Source organism: Humulus lupulus, chromosome 9, assembly GCF_963169125.1.
Source record: "Humulus lupulus chromosome 9, drHumLupu1.1, whole genome shotgun sequence".
In the NCBI taxonomy this organism is placed as follows: Eukaryota; Viridiplantae; Streptophyta; class Magnoliopsida; order Rosales; family Cannabaceae; genus Humulus; species Humulus lupulus.
In genome coordinates, this window is record NC_084801.1 from 147225583 (window position 1) to 147249443 (window position 23861).

General features: G+C 37.7%; 3 protein-coding genes across 3 annotated transcripts; 1 reads left to right on the forward strand and 2 right to left on the reverse strand.

Moving 5' to 3' along the window:
- Window positions 1–4325: 4325 nt before the first annotated feature.
- Window positions 4326–6254, forward strand: LOC133800544 (small ribosomal subunit protein bS20c). The gene is made up of 3 exons (XM_062238544.1): window positions 4326–4537; window positions 4688–4857; window positions 5760–6254. Exons 1-3 carry the CDS (start codon window positions 4387–4389, stop codon window positions 5988–5990), a joined length of 552 nt encoding a protein of 183 aa, XP_062094528.1. The 5' UTR covers window positions 4326–4386; the 3' UTR covers window positions 5991–6254.
- Window positions 6255–7101: 847 nt separating this feature from the next.
- LOC133800151 (uncharacterized) lies at window positions 7102–8994 on the reverse strand. The gene has a single exon (XM_062238113.1). It carries the CDS (start codon window positions 8992–8994, stop codon window positions 7102–7104), a length of 1893 nt encoding a protein of 630 aa, XP_062094097.1.
- Window positions 8995–10116: 1122 nt separating this feature from the next.
- On the reverse strand, window positions 10117–12234 carry LOC133800545 (putative pentatricopeptide repeat-containing protein At3g15200). Its single transcript, XM_062238545.1, has one exon. It carries the CDS (start codon window positions 11842–11844, stop codon window positions 10378–10380), a length of 1467 nt encoding a protein of 488 aa, XP_062094529.1. The 5' UTR covers window positions 11845–12234; the 3' UTR covers window positions 10117–10377.
- Window positions 12235–23861: the final 11627 nt, after the last annotated feature.

Genomic DNA, 23861 nt, shown 5'->3' on the forward strand with positions numbered 1-23861 from the left:
CCGATAGGAGCTTCCTCATTAGCTCCTCCATTTGAGCCAGGCGCTCAAGGGTTTTGTCCTGATTTCCTTGGTTATTCCGGGGCTGCTCGACAGCTCCGGATCCATTGTATACGTTTGGTGGGTTATTGCCCCTCCTATCTTGAGATAGGTTATTTGGGGCGTTCCCGCTGTTACGCACCTCGGACAGGTCTCCCCCTGAGCGAGCATGGCTGCCACCTCCTACTGGTTCCCCTCTATGAGAGTTAAGGCGATCTCGAAGGTCGCCCCTCTGGGTGGCTTGAGGACTTTGCGCCGAGCTTAAGCGTTGACGCAGGTCTCCGCCAGAAAGGTCGCTCCGGCTACTGCCGGTCCAGTAGCTTCCGTTAGAAAAGCTCGAAGTCCGCCTTTGGGGGTGAGGATTCGGGCTCTCTCTCGGCGCCCTGCTACGTCGGGAAGGTCCTGCGGACGGCGGGTTTCTCCTGCTGCTTCCATAAGCTGGAATATCTCGGATGGGCCAAGGAGGAGACGGATATCTTATTGGAGACGGAGGATGCTTGACCGGAGATGCAATCCTGGTTCCGTCAGGGCGGATCAAGTTAGGTGAGGGCCTTTCGGCCCTGCCAACCTGCGGGTCCCGCGCTTGGCGATCTGGACGAGGAGTAGGACGGCTGGTGGGGACGGGCTGATGCTGTGAGCCCTCCCCAGATCTTCTTCTGGAATTCCCTCGAGCTCTCCTGGGTGCGATCGAGGCTAGTTGGGAGCTGGGAGTTGAAGTTCGGACCGAGCAGCTATACTGTTGTTCGGCTCTAGGCATTTCTTCGAAGTTTGCCTCTCGATGGTGCGATGAAGTAATAGAGTTGGATGTCGGAGGTCTGTCCGAGCGGCTAGGCCTGGACCGATTACCCCGGCGGGACTTACAAGTCTCGCCTTGCCTCTTTCTGACGTTAGCGTCGGTTGTAAGAGGGGGTAGTTGGGCCAACACCTCCTTAATCTGCTGACTAGCTTTCGCTAGTTGGCTCCTCAGCTGAGCGTTCTCCATTTCTACCGCAGTGTAAAAATCTGGGTTTGGATTAGGTGGCCGGGGCGCTGAACTTCCAGTGTCATCTTGGCCAACCGGCTGCTTGCCCGGCCGCTGCTGGACTTCAGGATTTTGCTCACCAGAGATGGCGGCATGATGAGCCTCCTGCCCATCATGTTGTTCCGCCTTGTTACCGTGTCTTGATCGAGTGGTCACCATAGTTGGATGTTTGTGATAGCACCAATCTAACTAGTTCTCAATGAAAGCACCAAACTGTTGACGCGGTTATTCGCCAACAGGTAATTAAGAAAATAAGAGGAAGGGATTAGTGCTTAACTATGAACCGAAATAGATGAATGATCTTTGTAAATGGATTGGTGACACAATTACGTTTTTTAGGTGGTTCAAAGGTTAAAATCCTTCTACTCCACCAGCCAATATTATTGTTATATGCTTGGTATTCTTTTACAAGGTATTTCCTTACACAATAGAATCCAACCCTTTGTAACTCCCAGGGTCTCCATATTTATAGGAGAGGGCACCTGTGAGTTGGTAAGAAGGTCATCCCGTGACCTTCTTACCTATCATGTCACTTCTGTGACATTCATGATTAATTCTTAAAACCTGACACATGAAGTGTGGTCTAATCAATAGGTAAGGAGGATAATGGGCCGCACGACCCAACCCACTCGTGGGTGTCTGAATACGCACGTTCATGCTGCGTGTCCGAGAAGTCAGGGATATATCAGACACGTGATGTCTGATATATGCACTTTTACCTTGCGTGGTTGACTTTATAAAAGGTCTTAGCCTCCAACTCCGGCTCGTACTACGAGCTGGATGCTTCCTCGACCTGTGGTCTTCACAGTCCAGACTCAGTCCTTAAGTAATATTGGCGAACCTTTGGATACCCCGAGCTAACGAGGTAGGATCTGACGACAACAGCTCCGGTCATGGGGGATCCACGTGGCTGATATAATTTAGGCCGTATCTCAGCTTGCCAATAGCCCGTTGGAAAATCAGGGCGTACACTAAGAATTTTCACTTTTATGGGTTTAGTTTCTCATATTTTTGTATAAAAGTTGGTTTATGCTATAGTTTCCTATCTTTATTTAGTTAACAATTGTGTTTCTCATATTTTGTTTTTTTTTAATAAATTTTCTCACACAAATTAGGAAAAGTATAATCCCCATATTTTTACTCAGTAATGACATAAAAGCCATATTTATGAAAAATCCCCATATTTTATAGTACTTTAATGAAATATTATGTTTGTTCTTAGAGCACTCCCAAGAGCTCATCTACTCTATTACTAAAATTATATTTTCTCTATTTTACAGTAAATCATATATTAGCTTCTCTATATATATATTAATTAAAATAAATAAAAAACTAATAGATTTGGAGAAATAAAGAAAGAATAGTGAATTAAAAAAAAAAAGAAAAACGTTTAAAGAAGCTCTTAAAATTATATAAATGTAGAGAATGAAAAAAAAAGAGCTCCAGAATAAAGAATGAGTTTAATGGAGCTACTCTTAGAGCACTCCCAATAGGTGCTCTACTCTATCATTTAAAATACCTTCCTAAAACACACATTTTTCTATTTTACCTCTAAGTTTTACATTATACCATACATCAACTTCTTTATATATTTCTCTACATCATTTAAATATTATATCTTTAAACATATTTTATTAATTAAAGTAAAATAAAACAATTGAAAAAGAAAAAAGAAATAATAAATATATACTAAATGGGAGAGAGAAAACTTATAAAGAAAAATAATAATATTAAAATACTATATAAATAATATGTAATATTATGTAAATGTAGATATGGATTAATTGGAGTTTGTGAATAGTTATTATAAATATATGTATAAATGAGATGATGGAAGATGTTTTTGTGAGTTTTAGCTAAATATTATAGAGAAAGTGTATTAGAAAATACATCACCAAAACATATTTTTTTTATAATTTACCTCAAACTTTTACATTATATTATACATTAGCTTATCTATTTTTTCTCTACATCATTTAAATATTATATTTTTTAAAAATATTTTATTCATTTAAAAAAATAAAATAATTAAATATAATAGTATCGCACTCATACATATACAAAAGTTTATAAAAAAATAATAAAATATTTATAGCTTGATGAATAGTGTTTTGCTACATATAGAGAAATGCTATTCATTTAGGTAAAAAAATATAAGTTTACATCACCCATTGAAAGACTATTTAACCATTTTTCTCTGTATTAGAGCACTCCCAATGAAGGAGGTAAAATGTCTAATTCTTTATAATATAGAAAAAAAATTGTTAAATAGTCTTCTAATGGGTGATGTAAAGTTATATTTTTTTACCAAAATGAATAGTATTTATCTATATGTAGTGAAACACTATTCATCAAGCTATACATATTTTATTATTTTTTTTATAAACTTTTGTATATATATGAGTGTGATACTATTATATTTAATTATTTAATTTTTAAAATGAATAAAATATTTTTAAAAAATATAATATTTAAATGATGTAGAGAAAAAAATAGAAAAGCTAATGTATGATATTATATAAAAGTTTGAGGTAAATTATAAAAAAAAATGTTTTGATGATGTATTTTGTAATATACTTTCTCTATAATATTTGGCTAAAACTCACAAAAACATCTTCCATCAGCTCCTTTATACATATATTTATAATAGCTATGTACAAACTCCAATTAATCTATATATACATTATAACATTTACATATCCTTTATATAATATTGTAATAGTATTATTTTTCTTTATAAGCTTTCTCTCTCCCATTTAATATATATTTATTATTTTCTTTTTATTTTTCAATTATTTTATTTTACTTTAGTTAATAAAATATGTTTAAATATATAATATTTAAATGATGTAAAAAAATATATAGAAAAGCTGATGCATGGTATAATGTAAAACTTAAAGATAAAATAGAAAAATGTGTGTTTTGATGAGATATTTTAAAAGATAGAATAGATCATCTACTGAGAGTGTTCTTATAAAGAATAAGACATTTTAACTAATAGAACAAAGTGCTTTTATCCAAAAAAAAAAAAAAAAAAAAAAAAATTCCCAAAACCAACCGTGCCACTTGAGAAAGAATTGGGGATTTTCTTTTTTTCTTTCTTTAGTTGTATATTATAGCCTTTGCGCATATATACAATTTTACAATGCGCATTTAATAGTTGTATATTATAGGACTTGGTACTTTCAATGCGCATTTAATTAGGGGTAAGAGCGTAATTTCAAATACACACATAGATCCTTGCCAATGGATAACATAACATGATAAAATGAAAAGATAGGAAGAAGTGAAGAAAGACTGGTGAGGCCGTTTTGGTGACAATAGAGAAGATGGCAAGCGCTGTTCACTCTTCATCTTCATGCTTGGCCATGGCCATGGCCCTTCCTTCCAAGCTCAGTACCCTTTCCATCAATGCTGCTTCTTCTAATTCGAGGTCTCTCAGTTTTTCCTCTGCACTTTCCCACGATTACTTCTCCAGAGGTAAAATCACTCGCTCACTCTACTGTAACTGTAACAACTCTTGTTTGGTTGCCCAGAAAACCAAGATAGTTTTTTTCTGTAACCCTTTTTGACTCTTGGGTTGAAGATTTAAGCTTTATAGAGTAATGGGTTTACTTCGGTTGTTGTCAGGGTGCTTGTCAATGGGCTCAATTCAATACCCAATTATTCGCCGTTCTATTGTTTGTGAGGCTGCTCCAACCAAAAAAGCTGATTCTGCTGCTAAGAGAGTTCGCCAGGCCGAGAAAAGGCGCCTTTACAACAAAGCTCGCAAATCCGAAATCAGAACTCGGATGAAAAAGGTTTCTCTCTATTCCCAAATAACTTGTGTGTTTGTTAATGGATTCTTATTCATCTTATCCTCTGCCCAGATAGGTTTAGTTTATGCTGTAAGGTCATGTTTGGAAAGAAGGATTTGATTAAGAGATAGAAAGTTGTTATCTCATACCAGGTGGATTGAGTAGGTTAGATTATTTTTTTCAATATCGTAAGTGTTCATGTCAGGTCAACACTAGTAAGTAGCAGTGCTTATTGAAATATTCTTGTTGTATATTAAAATATCATTTTTCCTAGCATGCTTCAAAGGTTTAGTTGAAAGATTTTGATCATTATGATTACTAGTTTGATACATTTTCACCTTTATACTTTCTGGATTTTGTAAGTACTATGTCTACTGTGGTTTGAGGATTTTAAGGTTCTTTGGATAGGAAATCATCATGAATGTGTTTATGTTATGTAAGATATGCTCAGTTAACTTCTCATTTCTCATCCTACGAACGACTGGGCATAGTAGTTAAGATTAATATGAAGATCTATTTGCAAACCAGAGAGATGATAACTTGTCCTTAAAATGCTCTATCCGTTTCAATCTCCTGATGTTTGTGGTATTCTTCCACTTATCAATGGCGTTTTCCTTAGATTGAAGGCAGATTTAAATACAAAAATAGTTGTGCGAGATAAGAGTTTGAACACTTTGAGAAATGAGAACAGCTTTCCCATTAATCATTTGGGAAGTGGGAATGAGCTGTGTGTTCCAGCAGTCTGTGTGTATATCATAATATGTTGTGAAGACATCTTTTATGCAATCATCATCTGCTGTAATAATTATTCATGAAATACTCAAGAGGGATGGAATTTCTGATATTACATTTCCTTAGAATTGCCTTAGCAGATTGTATGGTCTTCTTTGTGATGCCTTTTCCAGGTTTTGGAAGCTTTGGAGACACTAAAAAAGAAGCCAGATGCTCAGGCAGAAGAAGTTATTACAGTTGAGAAGCTCATTGCCGACGCATACTCCATCATTGACAAAGCAGTCAAGGTAGGAACATTGCACAGAAACACCGGAGCTCGCAGAAAGTCTCGATTAGCTAGAAGAAAGAAGGCTGTGGAGATTCACCATGGCTGGTACACCCCTGCTTCTGAAGCAACTGTCTGATTCAAAGCTCAAGTTAGTTTGCACTATTAGAAGCAGAAGCAGAGGAGAATACCGAATATGAGATGATAATTGTTTGTCTTCTATTACATACATTATGTCCCTTTTAGTATTGTGCATATAGTTTGCATCCACATCTCCTTCTCTTGACATCGCACATACAAGTTGCTTTTAGTGTCTTGAAGCAAATTTTGGCGATTTTAATGTCAGCAATTTGAACGTACTGGAGACTTCCATCAATGATTTAATTTAGCTTAACTGTGCAAATCAGATGTCAACATGGGCAATGGCAACACTTGGGACTTTTGGTTTGTGATTGGTTATACAGTTTTAAAGGAATGGTCAATTATGTATTCTAATTTTAAAAGAACATATATGCATTGTCTTTTTTTTTTCTTTCTTTAGGTAAACCCCAATAATTTCCTAAAACTCTAAAGCAATCAAATTTGAAAATTACAAAAAAATCAACCAGAATCTTCCTAAGTGGAGTGGTTTGGTACGCAAACTGGGGAGGTGGCATCAAACCAGGAGAGGCTGGGGCAACAAGAGGCAACCGACGCTGGTCCCCAAGAGGAGGGCCCAGCCACTAGAGCTGCCGCTGCTGGGCCCTCCTCGAGGCCGCAAAATCTGGACCTAATTGATACTATTGGGTGCATAACATGCAGATTTCTGTGCTTCGAACAGCATTTTTTTGGCTTAAAACTGGGCTGCCTCAGTGCTATGCTGTAAAAAATACTATTGTAATGAAAAACCTTTACACCCTCCAAATCCTATCATTAGCTAGTTTTAAGGCATAGGGAGCAAGGAATATGAAATCCTTGTTTATCATTCAATCTCTCCATAATAAGCCTTAATATACCCTTTCCTCAGTTAATTGACCAACAATCAATCTTCCAAACACTTTTTCTTAAGCTAAACATGCATAAAACTAACCAGAGCAGGCAAATGTAAACAATTTTCAGAGTACAAGCTAATTCGTGTTGCATAACACTTCTTTTCCAAAAGGGTAAGTTATGAACATAAACTTTGTAAAAATTGACAAAAAATTACCAGAGGAACTAGGACAAGGCATATCAACAACTACTATGGGCGTTAATTACTTTTAATGTGTTGGTTAGCCTTTACCACAAAACTTGTTAGCTCTTTCTTTTTTTATCTCATCAATCATGTTTTCAAGCTTGCTAACCCGATCTTCAAGTGCTTTTGCTTGATCTAAATCAAACCCAGAACGTGCATTGATTTCTCCTTTCTCCATTACTATTTCTTCTCCAGTTTTCTTATTTTCCTCCAAGGCAGTCACCTCCACCACAGTAGCAATTGGCCTCGGCATAATTTCCTCAACTTGTCCCATCTTTTTAGTAACCAACAAAGGGTCATCATCCCTTGGAATCTCTCCACCATTAGTAGCATTTTCATCAATATCTACAGTTTTAAACATTTCCTTTAGTGTTACCTGGTCTTCTGAATAAGGTTCTCTACTTTTGACATTACCAGACTTGGGAGGAAAACCAGGAGGACAAGACAGATGATTCTCTTCTCTCCATTCACTTTGCCTTCCAACACTCTTCTTCACTTCATCTTCACCGTCACCGAGTTTTGATAGATCATCCCACCACTTAAAGTATCTTAAGGTAACATCTGGATTGAAAAACTTAGATGGAATATACAGATTCACAGAGCCAATTGGCTTATTATATTCTTTCCAAGCAGTAGTATGAGTAGTCTTGTTGAACCGAACAACATTACCTGGTAAATCTTGATCCATGCCAAACTGCCTAGCTACACGATGTGGAAGATACTGCTCAATACAATAGACACCAGTAGACGCTACTCCCACCAACTCAGTTGGCCTCAAACACTTAACAAGTGACACTAGTTGTTCGTTCGAATCAGAATCAACTAAAAGCCACTCAGCTTTTTCTCTATAAAACTGGCTTAGCGCACAGTTACTATCCATTGTTGTGGCATATGGACGCCATGAAAAGGACCCTCCAGCAGAATCAAAAGCAGGCTGTTCTGATTTTTTCACCTTATGCCATTGAGCCAACCTTGGCTCACCAACTTGAACCACATTTCGTTTTGGCTTAAACATTAAAAACCTCTCCCAAACCCAAACAAGGACTAGTTGAAAAGGAGCCCAGAGAGTGAGTTCTCCCTCGGGCTCACTCGAACCAACCATTTTTCTTTTCAACAAAGTAAAATCCCTATATATAGTAGCCAAAACAGCAGGAGCCAGAGCGACTCTAGTTCCTTTAGCTAGACGAATCGCAAGTGGGAAAAGGTGTTTCAATATGGTAGTTCGAGAAGGACCAGGAAAAACAAACCTCGATAGCCATAGAGAAAGAAAAGCCACATGCTCCAAATCGTTCTCTTCCTCCATGAAACGCCTCATCCATGCAAGTTGACAGGCTTTCTTAGCTTTCGATCTGACGATTTCCAAACGAGCTTCATTAAGCTTTTCCTCCGTTTCTGTCATACGTGATGACTCGAGAAGAGTGAGAAAAGTTTCAGGAGGACTGAAAACAGGGCAACCGAGAACTGAGTAACCCCCACAAAGAGCCATATCTTCTAATGTCACGGTTGCTTCAGCCCAAAGGAACAAGAAAGTGTTGGTCGCAGGGCACCAATTCTTTGCTAGCTCCAAAACCACTTCTGGGTATTTATTGATTTTGTACGTAGACCCCATAATCGCATCAAAGATTCCAGCTTTCTCCCATATGGTTCTGTGCTGGAAGCTTAACCGTTCGACCCACGTTTTCCAGTTTTCTTGAGGGAAAAGCCACCCATTGAATGCCACCTCGAATGGCAAGCTCCCCCATTTCGAATTGGTGATCGAAGAGTGACGAAGGGTGTCTCTGCGGTGGAGGACCTTAAAGGAAGGATCTTTAATGGAGGTTACAGTTGGTTTGAGAAAATGGGCTGTTTTGAGAATTGGGTCATTTCCATTGGATGGAATCATGAGCTCTTTCCTTGCTTCAACAATGGAGTCTACTTCTGGTTCATCCATTTATTGATGAAGAACAAACAATGCCACTAAACAATAATCTCATATGAAAAGATTGCAGCTTTTTTTTCTTTTTCTTTAGTTTTGGACGTGAAATCGGCTTTTGGATTTATAAAGACGACAAATCAGCTCTCTGGAATCCTTTTCAAATTTTTATAATGGCTAATTATGTAATCGCTTGATCTCTCATCAGCTTTATAGCCGTTAGATTAAATTGTGGGGTTATTTCTTTGGTATCGTACGGTTACCATTTGTCCACCAAAAAGCAGGGGTTATTTATTTATTTATTTTATAATGGCCAATGTACATTATTTATTAAAAATTAAAATTACTAAATAACACAGTGAACAATTTTTAATAAAAATAGATGTTTAAATTTAAAATATAAAATTTAATACAATCTCAAAACATAAATTTATGAAGAATTAATTTATTATTATAATAGATGACTTTTTTAGGAAGAAATTTTTATTATTGTGTTGTTACATAAAGATTAAAAACACTTAATTTAAATAAAAAAATTATAATTTTTAATTTTATTAGAAATAAAAGTATACTATATGTATACAAATTTATAAATATATTTAAAGATTTAAATTGTACGTTTTAGTTATTCTATTATATGATACATTTGTAATAACTTTTTTTAAGAAATTGAGCATATTTATCCGGTTTAAATATAACTCCCAAAAGCAAAAGGAAACCCCATAACTAAAAAATAGATTCATTTATAACTACACCTTATATATTTCCTATATTAAATTTGAATTGTATAATTTTTTTATAAAAAAAAAGAAATTAAAATAAATAAAATTATGCACCTTATTCATCAAAAAATAAAATTAATTTTTTTAAAACTATAAATTTGAATTGTTAATGATTAAATAAAAAAAAATGAAAATTCAACACAAATCTCAAATATAAATTTATGAAAATATATTATAATAAAAAGGTGAATATGAGAGTAATTTTTCTTAATTGATTTATTGGTATGAGTTGAATAAGAAGGTGAAAATTATGACATAAAATTACATATATCATCAGTTCTTTTCGCACTTGACATTTTCTTTAATATCTACGAACATATTATTGATATAAAGAGAAAAATGAACATTAAATCAGCAATTAGTAACTAAGTCCTCCATTAGTTCACAAAATGCAAATGCATTGTATTATGTATAGCTTTCTAACAGGCACAATTACACAAAGGTTCGACAAAATTCAAACTTCAAAAGAAATACAAACCTTAATTGTGCTTCTTCTTTGTCTTCCTCAATTTGAAGACCACTTTTTCCATTTAGCTAATCCAAAAGCCAAATGTAGTAATATTTTTCTTCTATCCTTCCACCGTTTATATGTCAAATATGCCCTGAAATACAGTCACTCTTAACTCATGCAGCTTTTCTTTTCATCAAAATTCAAATTCATAGAATTTACTAATTTTTCTGTTCTTGGTTCTAATTGCAAACCCTTTGATTTCATCTCCCGGTAATAGCGCAAAGCGTCATCTCTTCTCCCTTTGTCACAGTAGCCATGAATCATGACAGTATAAGATCTTTGATCAGGCCCCAACCCATTTCTTTCCATCTCATTCCAAGTATGTATCACTCTTTCTTCACAATCCCATTCCATATACAACTTCAACAACAGATTATAAGTGTCACCAATCATGTTGCATCCATTTCTCTCCATTCTCTCCAGAAGGGCAGGAACCTCTTCTGGTCTTTTCAAGGACTTGAGCAAGAAGCTATAAGTGACATGATTTGGCAAACAATCGCCTTGTTTTCGTTCCATTTCATCCACAAACTCATAAACCTTTTCCATGCGCCGGATATTACAGAGGTACTTGATCAGGGTGTTGTATGTTGCAGCATTTGGTTGACAACCTCGCTCGTTCATTTCTTCAAAAACCTGCAAAGCATCAGGAATCCTCTTCTTGAAACAAAGTGCATTAATGATAGAATTGCATATTGTAACATCTGGGTTGCATCTTTTATATCCCCACATGGCTTGGAACAACTTCAATGCTGTGCCTAGTTTCCCTTTCTTGGTCAGGGCGTTTATGAAAATCCCACAAGTAAACAGATCGGGGTGGCATCCAGAAGCCATTATCTCTCTCCAAAACCTTTTGGCTTCATGCACATTCCCTCGTACACACCATCCATTAAGAACGATATTCCATGTCTTAATATCCGAGTAAATAAGCTCATGTTGCTTACTAAAAGAGTAAAACAAGTTTTCTGCCACTTCAACATGTTTATACCTGCATAGCCACATCAAAAGTGTTTGAAATGCTAACAAGTCAAGCTCCAACCCGAACCCAAACTCTTTCCTCCTCTTAAACACACCAATGGCTTCATCCACCATATGTGCAGCGGCATATCTATTAAGCAAAATCCCGTAAGTGACTTCATTCACCAGACCCTCTCTGTTAGACATATCGTCGAACACTTGGCGCACTTCCTTAAAACGTCGCATTTTGCCAAGAATGTCAAGAATCTTATTGTACGGCTCAGACCCAGGTGAAAACCCAGGTTTTTTACAGACCCAATTGAAGAATACATAAGCGGGTAGCCAGTCAGAAAGGTGCACGTGGAGTACATTCAAAACCAAGTCCTCTGTCAGCTCAAAACCACACCGATCAAGAGCTTGCTCGATCTCGTCGGTCGATTTTTGCCTTCGAAAATTGATGATGTTTTGAATCAAAACAGCCACTTCGCCAATAGGGTGAGTAGAATCTGATGATAACGAGTGAAGTAACCGAGTGTTTTGGCTGAAAATGAAGCGGTGATGATAACAGTAGTAGTGATTATACTCACGTAGACCAAGTAAGAAACTGATATTCCGTCGCATTTTGTGTGTGGAATTGTAATCCTTATTAACTAATCATACCACTTAACCATATGAACTACCAGCTGTCATATTAGTAGTTAATTTTGTTACAATCTGATTTTACCCTTGCCTCTATTAAAAGAGGTTTTTTCAGCTCAACTCAAGACACGGTTCATTTTCAAGAGATTGTAGAGAGAAATCGGGAAACACATTGAGTGAATTGTAAGGGAGTAAGAGAGAGTTGAGAGTTGTGAGAGAAAGTCCAAGAATTTATATTGTAAAATGTGTCTCGGTTCTTGCTGGAAGTTATTCACTTGTATAGGTGTTGAGTCAAGCTTTTGGCTTGTTGGTACAGTAGGCTGTGACACAGATTAAAATCATAGTGGAACTTCATTTGGAGAGGAAAGTGGATGTAGGCCAACATATTGTTGTCTGAATCAGTATAATATAATTCTGGTTGTTTTCTTTTCATTTAGTTGGTTTTGATTACTTGCTTTCATTTATTTAATAGTTATGTTTTCGTTGTTATTTTTGTTTTATTTGTTCTTGTATACTTTGAGTTGTGTTGTGTGTTTACAATAGTGGTACCAGAGCACTTGGTTCGGGTTGCAGGAGAAACTCAAAGTTTTGAAGACAAATTCAAGAATCTTGGGAAGAAAACAACATGGGTTCAACATATGCAAGATTCGACTTGGAGAAATTTGATGGCACCAAGGATTTTAGTCTTTGGAAAGAAAAGATGATGGCTATCTTGATTTATCAGAAACTTGATGGTGCTTTAATCAGTGATACAAAGGATGCTAAGGAAGAAGACCCGAGTAAGAAGGAAGAGAAGGATTTAGCAGCAAAACAAGCAAGATCTGCCATTGTTATGAACCTTTAAGATAATGTACTTCGGCAAGTCATAGGGGAAAAGTCAGCTTCAGGATTATGGGCTAAACTTGAACAACTCTTCATGGCAAAATCTACTGCATCAAAAATTTTCTTGAAAGGTAAACTCTATGGGTTCAAGATGAATGCAACTACATCTTTAGAACAAAATTTTGATGACATGAATAAGATTGTTCTTGCTCTTGCCAACATGGGAGAGGATATCAAAGAAGAGGATCAAGTTGTGATATTACTTAATGGTTTGCCCCATCTGTTCAAGGAAATGAGGACTGTGATTATGTGCAGACGTCACACATTAACTCTTGAAGATGTATTGAATTCTCTACGGTCCAGTGATGCAGAAATGACCTGGGATAAAGCAGCCAAACAACAAAGAAATGATGAAAGCCTCATTGTTCGAGGGAGATAACCAAGAAGACACTTCTCTAGAGGTCATTCCAAGGAAAGAGGTCATTCCAAGTTTAATCACAGATCTAATTCAAGACCAAAAGAAAGCAGAAAATGTCATCATTATGGAAAGTTGAGCACTTGATAAGACACTGTTGGGAATTAAAGAAAAAGAAAAAGGAAGAAGAAGCTAAGACATCTCAAGAAGTTGAAACTACTGGAGACAACTATCATAGCACAGATGGAGATCTCTTAGCAGTGACACCAAACCGAAATATCAAGGAATGGATCTTGGACAGTGGTTGCACATATCACTGTGTCTTGTTAAAGAATGGTTTATGAATTTTCAAGATGTTCATGGTGGTAATCTTATGGGAAATGATCAACAATGCAAGGTCATTGGAATTGATTCTATAACTATTAGAGGTTCGGATGGTACTGTCAAAATACTCAACAATGTGAGGTATATTCTAGATTTGAAAAGAAATTTAATATCATTAGGAACTCTTAATGATGAGGGCTATGACTACAAGATTAGCAATGGTATGATGAGGATTACCAAGGGCTCATTAGTGGTCTTTAAAGGTATCAAGAAGCATGGATTATATGTTCTAGAAAGCAACATTGTACCACCACCACAAGCAGCCTTTGTACGACACAATGATGCAGATTCTAAGTTGTGGTGATTAAGGGTCAAAAATGCACATTTATTAATTTTAATTGTCAAAATAAATTAAGTTTTAACTAATATTTTCATGGAATTAATGTGATATATTTTATAAATGAAAATATTTAATTTGGATTTAATTTGTTTTCATTTTGTAGGAAAATGATACAATATTGGTTGAATAAAATAAAACAAAAAGAAAAGGAAGTAAAAGTGGAAAAAAATGAAGAAACTTGACATTTTGAAGAAGTCAAGCCCAAATTGAGAAAGCCCAATCCAATTCATGAAGATGCCATGTTATGAATCCATGCAATTTCTTCTCTACCAATAAGAGATGTCAAGTACAACTCATTCCAACAAACATTGGCAATTCATGTGTTTCATTTTCAACCAAAGAAGTGTCTTCTTTTCAACAAAAATTAGCAACCCATGTGCTTTCCTCTCAACCAATGGTAGCTTTCCACATGTCATTTCCACCATAGTTTATTTGTATTGTACACCTATAAATAGGATGTAGTTTTCATTTGTAAAACACACATTTTCTACACACTTCTCTCCCTGCCATTTTTTCTCTCTATTTCCTCTTCTCCATTTTATCTCTAAGCCTAGTCTTCTCACATTTTCAATGGAAAATGTGAGAATGACTTTTAGCTTAGGCTAGAGTTTTCTCTTGGTGAGGATAGGGGTGGAACTTTGTATTTTGTAATCTTTTTATTTTGAATTTATAAAAGTGTTTTAATGTTCAAATATTTGAGTTTTATTATTTCTATTATTATTTATGCAATTAATATTTATTATTAATTTTATATAGATTCAGTCAAACTTTTTCTATGTAATTTTGCTAAAATAATTTATATTGATTTTATTATTTTGTGGGTAGTTTTTTACTGCATTATCGCCAAGATGGTATAATGTCGCTTCTAGATTTCTCATAACAATAGTATAAGCATGAGATATTAGTTTGTTATTTTGTGAGTAGTCTTTTATTGCATATTGCCAATGGTATTATGTCGATTCTAGGTTTCTCATAACAATAACATATGCATGAACTTTAACTAAGATATTTTATTACTCAAATACATTTGCAAATTATAAAAGTAAATAGGTGACCAAAATATATTGTGGAACCCCGATGCCTCACCAAACCTCTTTTATCATTTATTTCCTTTCATTTCAATTCTTCAAAACCACAGGAATATAATTTCTTTCACTGCTTTCACATTACTTACCTTCTAACCGTTTTATTTGTTCTTTGTTTCTTTACTTTCTTGTGGAATCGATCGCCCATCTATACTATGACTACCGCTAAGTGGAAGTCACGTTTGTGCATTAATCATGTGGCATCTTTGAATGAGACATTTGAGTGAACCTGGCCTTATGGAACTCTCAAAACAAGGTATATTGTCAAATTATAAACATGTTAACTTACCTTTTGTGAAGTTTGAGTTCAGGGGAAACAACATAGGCTCAAATTCAGTCATAACAATTACAAAGCTAAAAGGATTTTGGAATATGTCCATTCAGATTTGTGGGGTGCAAGTAGAACAGCCACTCAAGGAGGTAACCAATACTTTCTTTCAATAGTAGATGACTATAGTAGAAAAGTATGGGTTTATTTACTTAAACACAAAAGTGAATGTCTAGAAAAATTTAAAACTTGGAAAACTCTTGTAGAAAACCAAATAGGCTGCAAAATCAAAACAATTAGGATAGATAATGGACTTGAGTTTATAAACCAGGAATTTGATGAGTTATGCATGAAATCTGGTATACAAAGGCATAGAACTGTCATTAACACTCCTCAACAAAATGGCACTGCTGAAAGAATGAATAGAACATTACTAAACAACGTAAGATGCTTGCCAATTGAATCTGGTTTAAAGAAAGTTTATTGGGGTGAAGCTTTGTATACAACTTGTTATTTGATAAATCGAAGTCCGAACAGAGTTATTGACAACAAAAATCCTGAAAAAAAATGGACTGGCAAGCCACCCTGTAATGCCCTGGATAACCAAGATCGTTACACTGTGTGTTTATAAAGGTGCAAGACTTGCTAATCAAGTCATTTAGTTAAAAATGTGACACTAAAACCATAATTGAATTAAGGTTAAAAGATTTTGGTCATAAAAAGATAAATTTCATTTAAATAAATGTTTGATACGTGGGATCCCAAAAACAGGGTTTAAAGGACAGTTTACAAAATTCCAAAGGTTATGTACAATCATAAGCCACTCTAATGGCAAAATATGTATTTTAGGTTCTCCTGTCCCTGTACCTAGGGGTGAACATTTGACCCAAAAACCCTGCAAACCCGCCCGACTCGCAACCCGAAAAAACCGTTTTTTTGGAAAACCCGTCGGATTCGGGTTCGGGTTCAAACCCGAAATCCAAAAAAATGGTATTTTTGAAAATAGTGTAAAAAATGGTATTTTTGCAAAATTTGGCTTTCGGCCCAAAATTCAATTGGCCCAGTCCAACCCAAAATCCGAAAAAATGATATTTTTGAAGATAAAAAATGGTATTCTTGAAAAAAAAAAGTGTAAAAAATGGTATTTTTGCAAAATTTGGCTTTTCAGCCCAAAACACAAATGGCCCAGCCCAACCCGAATCAAACCTGAACTCGAATAAAACTCGAAACTCGCAACCCGAAAAAACCCAAAAATTTCGGATCGGTTTCGGTACCATTTTTCTCAACTCGCAACCCGTAAAACCCGAACTCGATGAACTCGAAACCCGAAAACCAGACCTGTGTGCACCCCTACCTGTACCATCCCTCGGCCGCGGTGGCCGAGCTGCTGACTATGTACATTTCGCCCCTAGAGCTCTCCAATTCAGGGTTGGTCCACCTTACCCTTGCCTTTACCTGCACCACGTAGCACCCGTGAGCCAAGGCCCATCAAGAAAACCATAATACATAGCATAAGCAATAACGATAATCAAATAATTCACAAAACAATAAGCAGACATTCAAAAGACCATAGCGTTCACATAATTAGTGATATCAATAAGCAAATCAACAATCTATCATTCAGGTATTCAACATGCCATAATCATCAGATTAACAACAGTAAACATATCATACAATACTCAAGGTCGATGCCCTTAGGCCGCACCCTCTGTTTAACCCACTGTCTCCGGCTCACTTAGGCCGAGCTTAGTGATTATTTAATTAACCTCAGCTACCAGTGGCTGAGCCGCGTCCTGTGCGCAAATATCAGTCTCGACACTCTTAGACCGTTTGTTTCATGCTCACATGGCATAATATAATTATACAACAATTGTATTCAAATATAGGGAATCTCAGTCCTAACACAACCACACAAAGGGTGTAGTTTTCTTACCTTTGATTTCGAGTGGAGAAGGTGAATTGGTTCCAAGCACGGTCCTTAGCCTCGAGCCTCGCCGATAAACCTAGTCACAAGGGCCATTGATATCCATCAACTTCCAATCAGAAATAAAATACCTAGGGAACAATAGTTAGCCTCCGGGACCTCAATTTCTACTAAACCCTATAGTAGGAATTGTCCCAAGCATCTAGGTTCGAACCCTCGAGCCCTAACAATACTTGAAATACTTCCAATACCAAACTTCCCAGGCGGGTCGCGACTTGGCTCATCAAGTCATGACTTGCCCCAAGTCAGAGGGCAAGCTCCCAAGCCAAAGGCGAGGTGGGTCGCGACTTGGCAAAGCAAGTCGTGGCGCGCCCCCAAGTCAGAGAGCATCCAGGCTTGAAGAGCCACACGTGCCGTGGTGCCCCACAAGCTAGGTCGCGGCGCGCCCTGCGAACCCTGAGGAAACCTGGGTTTTCTCCTCCTTCTCCCAGCCAAGAACACTCAAACCTTGCCTAGAATTTTCCCCACTTATCCCTTTAATTCAACACCAGTTCAGCTACGAATTTAGACCCATACTCACTTATTTTCATCAACTAACTCCCAATAACTAATACAGAAATCTCACCTCAATTCAGACATAATAATCGCAGTAATATCCCTCAATCACTGGCTTAATATAACTAAAATCCATACCCTAATTCAGCTACAATCATCACTTGAATACTCAAAATTCTACCTAGCAAACCCAGTAAAATTCAGAGTTGAAAACCAAAATTCTTACCTCAATTGTGACTGAGTTTCTCTCTGTTTTCAGCTTCAATTCCAGCTTAAATCCTTCTCCAACTCCTTCAATGGTCACCAGCCCAAAAACTAGCCTAAGCCCTTGCTCCTTAGCTTCAACTTAAGTGAAAGCAAGAAAGAGAGAGAGAGAGCTTTCTGTTTCTTTCTTCAGTATTCCTACAGCCTTCTCCTATATTCTAACATAAAACATGATTATAACCTTCAGTAACAAAAGACCATTTTACCCTCCCAAATAAAACTAACCCTTAATTCAACCTAGGGGTAGAATAGTCATTTGTTCCCAATTCCCACTAATTCCTCGAGTGTTCCTAATATTTACCACTTAAATCCCATCATCCATTTAACCACCAATTGTTTACCCAATGTCTAATAATCTCCAATATATTTCCTAAATTCCCAAAAAATACCCCCAGGCTTCCCCGAGCCGGGTATAAATCCCCGTCGTGACTATTTCGCCAAACCGCTCACTAGGACCGTCTCGAGCCATATGCTACAAATATATCTACATAATAATGTGGTCTCTCAACAATTTATCACATTTACGCCCTCAACAGGCTAGAATTACAAATATGCCCCTAAAAGCTAAACAAGGCCCACATGCATATTAATACTCATAAACATGCATTTCACATATCCATATAACCATATAATCATGAATTTAATCATTTAATTCACACATAAACCAATTATGTCCTCCTGGCACGCTAATCAAGACCCTTAGGCCTTATTAGTGATTTTGGGTCGTTACAACTATCCCCTCATACTGAGAATTTCGTCATCAAAATTTACCTGAATAACTCGGGATACTGATCCCGCATTGCTGACTCAAGCTCCCAGGTCGCTTCCTCGACCTTGATATTCCTCCATAACACTTTAAATATAGGAATCGTCTTGTTCTGTAGAAGCTTATCTTTCCTGTCTAAAAATTGAACCGGTTCCAAGTCTTCATACTTCAGCACATGTGTTATATCTGAGACGTACTTCCAAAGCATAGAAATGTGGAATACGTCATGAACTCCCGCCAATGACGGTGGCAAAGCTAACCTGTAAGCCACCGGTCCGATCCTCTCCAGGATCTCAAGAGGTCCAATAAATCTAGGGCTCAGCTTGCCCTTTTTCCTAAACCTTCTCACCCCTCGCAGTGGTGAAACTCGCAGAAACACATGGTCCCCAACCTGGAACTCCACGTCCCTACGCTTAGGATTAGCGTAACTTTTCTGTCTGCTCTGTGAAGCAAGCATTCAAGCTCGGATCTTATCGATAGCCTCATTAGTCTTCTGAACCATGTCCGGTCCCAAATATTTCCTCTCACCCATCTCATTCCAATGAATGAGCGATCTACATATCCTCCCATATAACATCTCATATGGAGCCACTCCAATCATTGATTGATAACTGTTGTTGTATGAAAACTCAATCAATGGGAGATACTTACTCCAAGATCCTTCAAATTCGATCCCACATGCCCTAAGCCTATCCTCCAACACCTGAACTGTCCATCATTCTGAGGATGAAAGGTCGTGCTGAACTTTAACTGAGTCCCCATAGCCTTCTGCAAACTACCCCAAAACTTGGAGGTAAAGATAGGATCCCGGTCTGACACTATAGACTTAGGATTCCCGTGGAGACGTACGATCTCCCTCACATACAACTCTGCATACTAATCCACCGTATAAGTCATCTTCACTGGAAGAAACATAGCTGACTTGGTGTATCTGTCCACTATCACCCACACCGAGTCATGTAGCCCCACTGTCCTAGGTAAGCCTCCCACAAAGTCCATCGTAATATCCTCCCATTTGGACTCTTGTTGAAAGACCTATAAGGCAGAAAGTAGTTGGTTGTAGGTGGATTTACAAGCTCAAACATGAGATTAGTGCATCGGATCCTAAGAAGTTTAAAGCTAGGTTGGTTGCTAAGGGATTCACACAAGTTGAGGGTATTGATTACTCACAAATTTTCTCACCAGTTATCAAGATGAAGACAGTAAGAATGATGCTAGCTTTGGCTGTACAATTTGACTGGGAAGTGGAGCAAATGGATGTTAAGACAACATTCTTAAATGGAAGGCTAGAAGAAATGATATACGTGGAACAACCCAAAGGCTATGAGGTAAAGTCTCACACTCAAAACCTTGTGTGCTTACTTGATAGATTACTATATGGACTAAAACAATCACCTAGACAATGGTATAACAAATTTGACTCAGTGGTTATGTAACGACCCGAATTTGCTAATCGGGCTTAGGGCCTTGATTAGTGTGCCTGGAGGGCAATAAGTGATTTAATATGCTTATATGTGGATTTATGTGAATATATGATAATGATGCATGTATAGTTGAGTTAAATGTGCTTGTGGGCCCCGTCTGGATATTAGGGGTATAAATGTGATAAATGTTATATATATGTGATATGTCTGCGCAGCATGATCTGAGACAGTCCTGGGGAGCGGTTAGCCAGAGAGTCACAATGGGGTTGAAATTCCGACTCGTGGCGAGTCGAGGGGTAGTTCGGGTTTTAGATGTGTTATGGGGTTATCGGGATATGAAAATAAATATTCGGAGATATATTTGAGGATAGAATGTCTAGGAGGGAATATTGGGGAAATTTACCATTTTGCCCTCGGGGACGTTTTGGTACCCCGAGCCTTGAGGTAACCCTATAGACTTAAGTTAAGTAAAAAAAAAAGGAAGAATCACTTAGAAACCTTGGGAAACCGACCTATACTCCTCCTTCTGAATTAAGGATAGCTTCTCACCATTCTTATCTCTCTCTCTCCTTCATTCTCTAAGAAACAACTCAAGGAAATTCTGGTGTAAGCTAGCTTGAGCAAGGGATTGGGCTGAGAAAAACTTAGGAGCATAAAGCTTGAGGATAGAGGATCAAACTTAGGGACTAAGCTCTGCAAGGTAAGCTCTAATTACCAAGGTTTTGACTAGAATTGCTGCTGGTTTGCTAGAGTTGCATGTTAGTTAAGCTTGCTCTGTTTTTGGGTATTCTAGCTAAGTTTTGGAGCAGATTTTAATGAGGTTTTGGTGCTGTTATTGAGCTGAAATAATTGTGTTGGTTATCTAGGATTTTTAGCCAAGTTTTGGGTAGATTGGCTTGAGGAAAGGTGTAGAAAGATGGTGAGAAAATGTGGGTTCAGAGGTGAGGGCCGTAGCCCTAGGAGGGGTACGCCGCGGCCCGTGTGCGTGCGCGGCCGAGGAGTTCATGCGTGCTGCGGCGCTTGGTGTGCGCGCCGCGGCCCGTGTGTGTTGCAGGGGTGAGCTAGCCTCTGTTTTGAGGCTAGCTGCGGCGCTTGAGGGTGGGGCCGCGACTCTTAGTGCTAGTCTGCATTTTTAAGGGAGTTTAGGCTTGGGAATTCAATGGTTAAGGCTCGGGATGGATTTTATCACCCGGATTGATAGAATTCAAGGTTCCAGAGGTTAGGGTTATGGCTCAAAGTTATTTGTTGGATTAGAACTTGATGGATGGATATTGATAATGTGTTGTGACTAGGGTTTCGACGAGGATTAAGTTAGAGGACTATGCTCGGGACATCGGTGCTCGGAGAGCTCAGGACTCAGGTAAGAAAACCCATGTTCCCATATATCTTGTATGCAGGGCTGAGCCCCTTGTTTGAATGGAATTGGTATGCAGGGCTGAGCCCATTGTGTTTGAACTGCGGGGCGTAGCCCTTTAACTGAATTTGCTAGAACTCTGTACTTGCTTGATATGCTATGTATGCTATTATGTAAATGATCGGCGAGAGCCGGAAATGGTATAGGCTGAGAACGGCTGAGGCCAGGAACGACGAAGGGCCGGGAACGGGGACAAACACGTTGGGTGCAAGGCCGAGTATGGCAAGGGGTCGGGAGCAGCGTTGAGCACGTGGAGTGAGAGTTTCCAGGGCGAGTCCCTAAAAGGATACCTGGGATATCCTCACGGCGTGGTCCGCGAACCCAGGGCTTGGTAAACGCTTGGGATGGCTAGGCCGTATGTGTTTAGCCTATTGATGGCCTATTTATATGCTTGATATATGTGTTGCATATGTTATCTGTTTGTGGGTTTTCTTGCTGGGCTTCGGCTCACAGATGCTCTGTGGTGAAGGTAAGGGTAAAGAGAAGGCCAACCAATCATGAGTATAGCAGGCGTGAGGCGGCGTGTACATGTTGGGCCAGCCTAGCTGCCACAGCCAGAGGATTTTGGGAGATGCTTGTAAATAAACCTAGATTTTGTCGTTTAGTCGACTTGGTTCAGTTTATATGTTGTAAATATTTCCAAATTGTATTTTGGGATCCCAAGTGTAAAACTTTTAATAATTTTCTATGGAAATTGTTATTTCTAAAGTTTTTCCTCTGTTTATGGCTTAATTACACTATTGACTCTAAAACCTCGATTAGCGAGTTGAAAGCACGTTTTTAAACTCACTTAGTAACGACTCTAAGGAAGTAGGGCGTTACAGGTTACCAAAGTTGGATACAATAGATCAACCTATGACACATGCCTATATTTTACTGACTTGAATTCAGCTACACCAACTTTTTTACTGATCTATGTAGATGATATGTTAATAGTGGGGAAGGATTTCAATAAGATTCGATTGCTTAAGGATGTTCTAAAGAGTGAGTTTGAAATGAAAGACATGGGAGCTGCTAGAAAAATCCTTGGGATTGACATATTAAGGGATTGAACAGAACAAAAAATTGTTTTATCTCAGAAGCAATATCTGAGATCTGTTATAAACAAGTTTAAAATGAATGAAGCTAAAGATGTAAATGTTCCTTTAGGAGGACACTTTGACTTATCTGCTGAGTACTCACTCACGACAGATGCTGAATAGAAAAAGATGTCAAAAATACCATATGCAGAAGGCATTGGTAGTGTCATGTATGCAATGATTAGTGATAGACCTGATATTGCTCATTCAGTGAGTGTCTTAAGTCAGTTCATGTCAAATCCAGGGAATGAACAATGGAAAGGAGTTAAATGGCTTCTCAGATATCTAAGAGCTACAATAGCTACTGGTTTAGTATTTAAAAAGACAGGAACTAAAGTTTAACTTGAAGGGTATGTGGATGCCGATTATGCATTAAACAAAGAGATACAAGAAAGTCTTTGACATCCTACTGCTTTCTTCTAAATAGCTGCTGCATTTCTTGGAAGTCTCAGCTCCAACCAATTGTATCTTTATCCACTACAGAGGCAAATTTTGTTGCCACCACTGAAGCTTTTAAGAAAGCAACATGGTTGAAGGGAATACTAGAAGAAATCAAGATGATGAAGGAAAAGATGGTAGTCTATTCAGATTCTCAATCTTCTATTCATTTATGTAAGAATCCCGTATATCATGAAAGGAGTAAACATATTGATGTGAGGCTCTTTTGGATCCGTGGCAAGATTGAAGAAGGTGAAATAGAGCTTGAGAAAGTGCCAAGTGAAGAAAATGCTGCAGATGTTGGCACTAAGGTGTTACCTATTCATAAGTTTCAGCATTGCTTGAAACTTATGAATATTGGGTCCAAGTAACACTACTTATTATCTTCCAATGAGGTAAATATTTAGTTCATAAGGATTAAGGCTGTATTTTTGGAATTGTAATCCTTATTAACTAATCATACCACTTAAACATATGAACTACTAGCTGTCACATTGGTAGTTAATTCTGTTACAATTTGTTTTTATCGTTGCCTCTATTTAAAGAGGTTTTTCAGCTTAACTCAAGACACGATTCATTTTTAAGAGATTGTAGAGAGAGATTGGGAAACACATTGAGTAAATTTTAAGGGAGCAAGAGAGAGTTGAGAGTCTTGTGAGAGAAAGTCCAAGAACTTGTATTGTAAAAGGTGTCTCGGTTCTTGATGGAACTTATCCACTTGTATAGGTGTCGAGTCAAGCTTTTGGCTTGTTGGAATAGTATGTTGTAACAAAGATTAAAATCATAGTGGAACCTCATTTGGAGGAAACTGGATGTAGGCC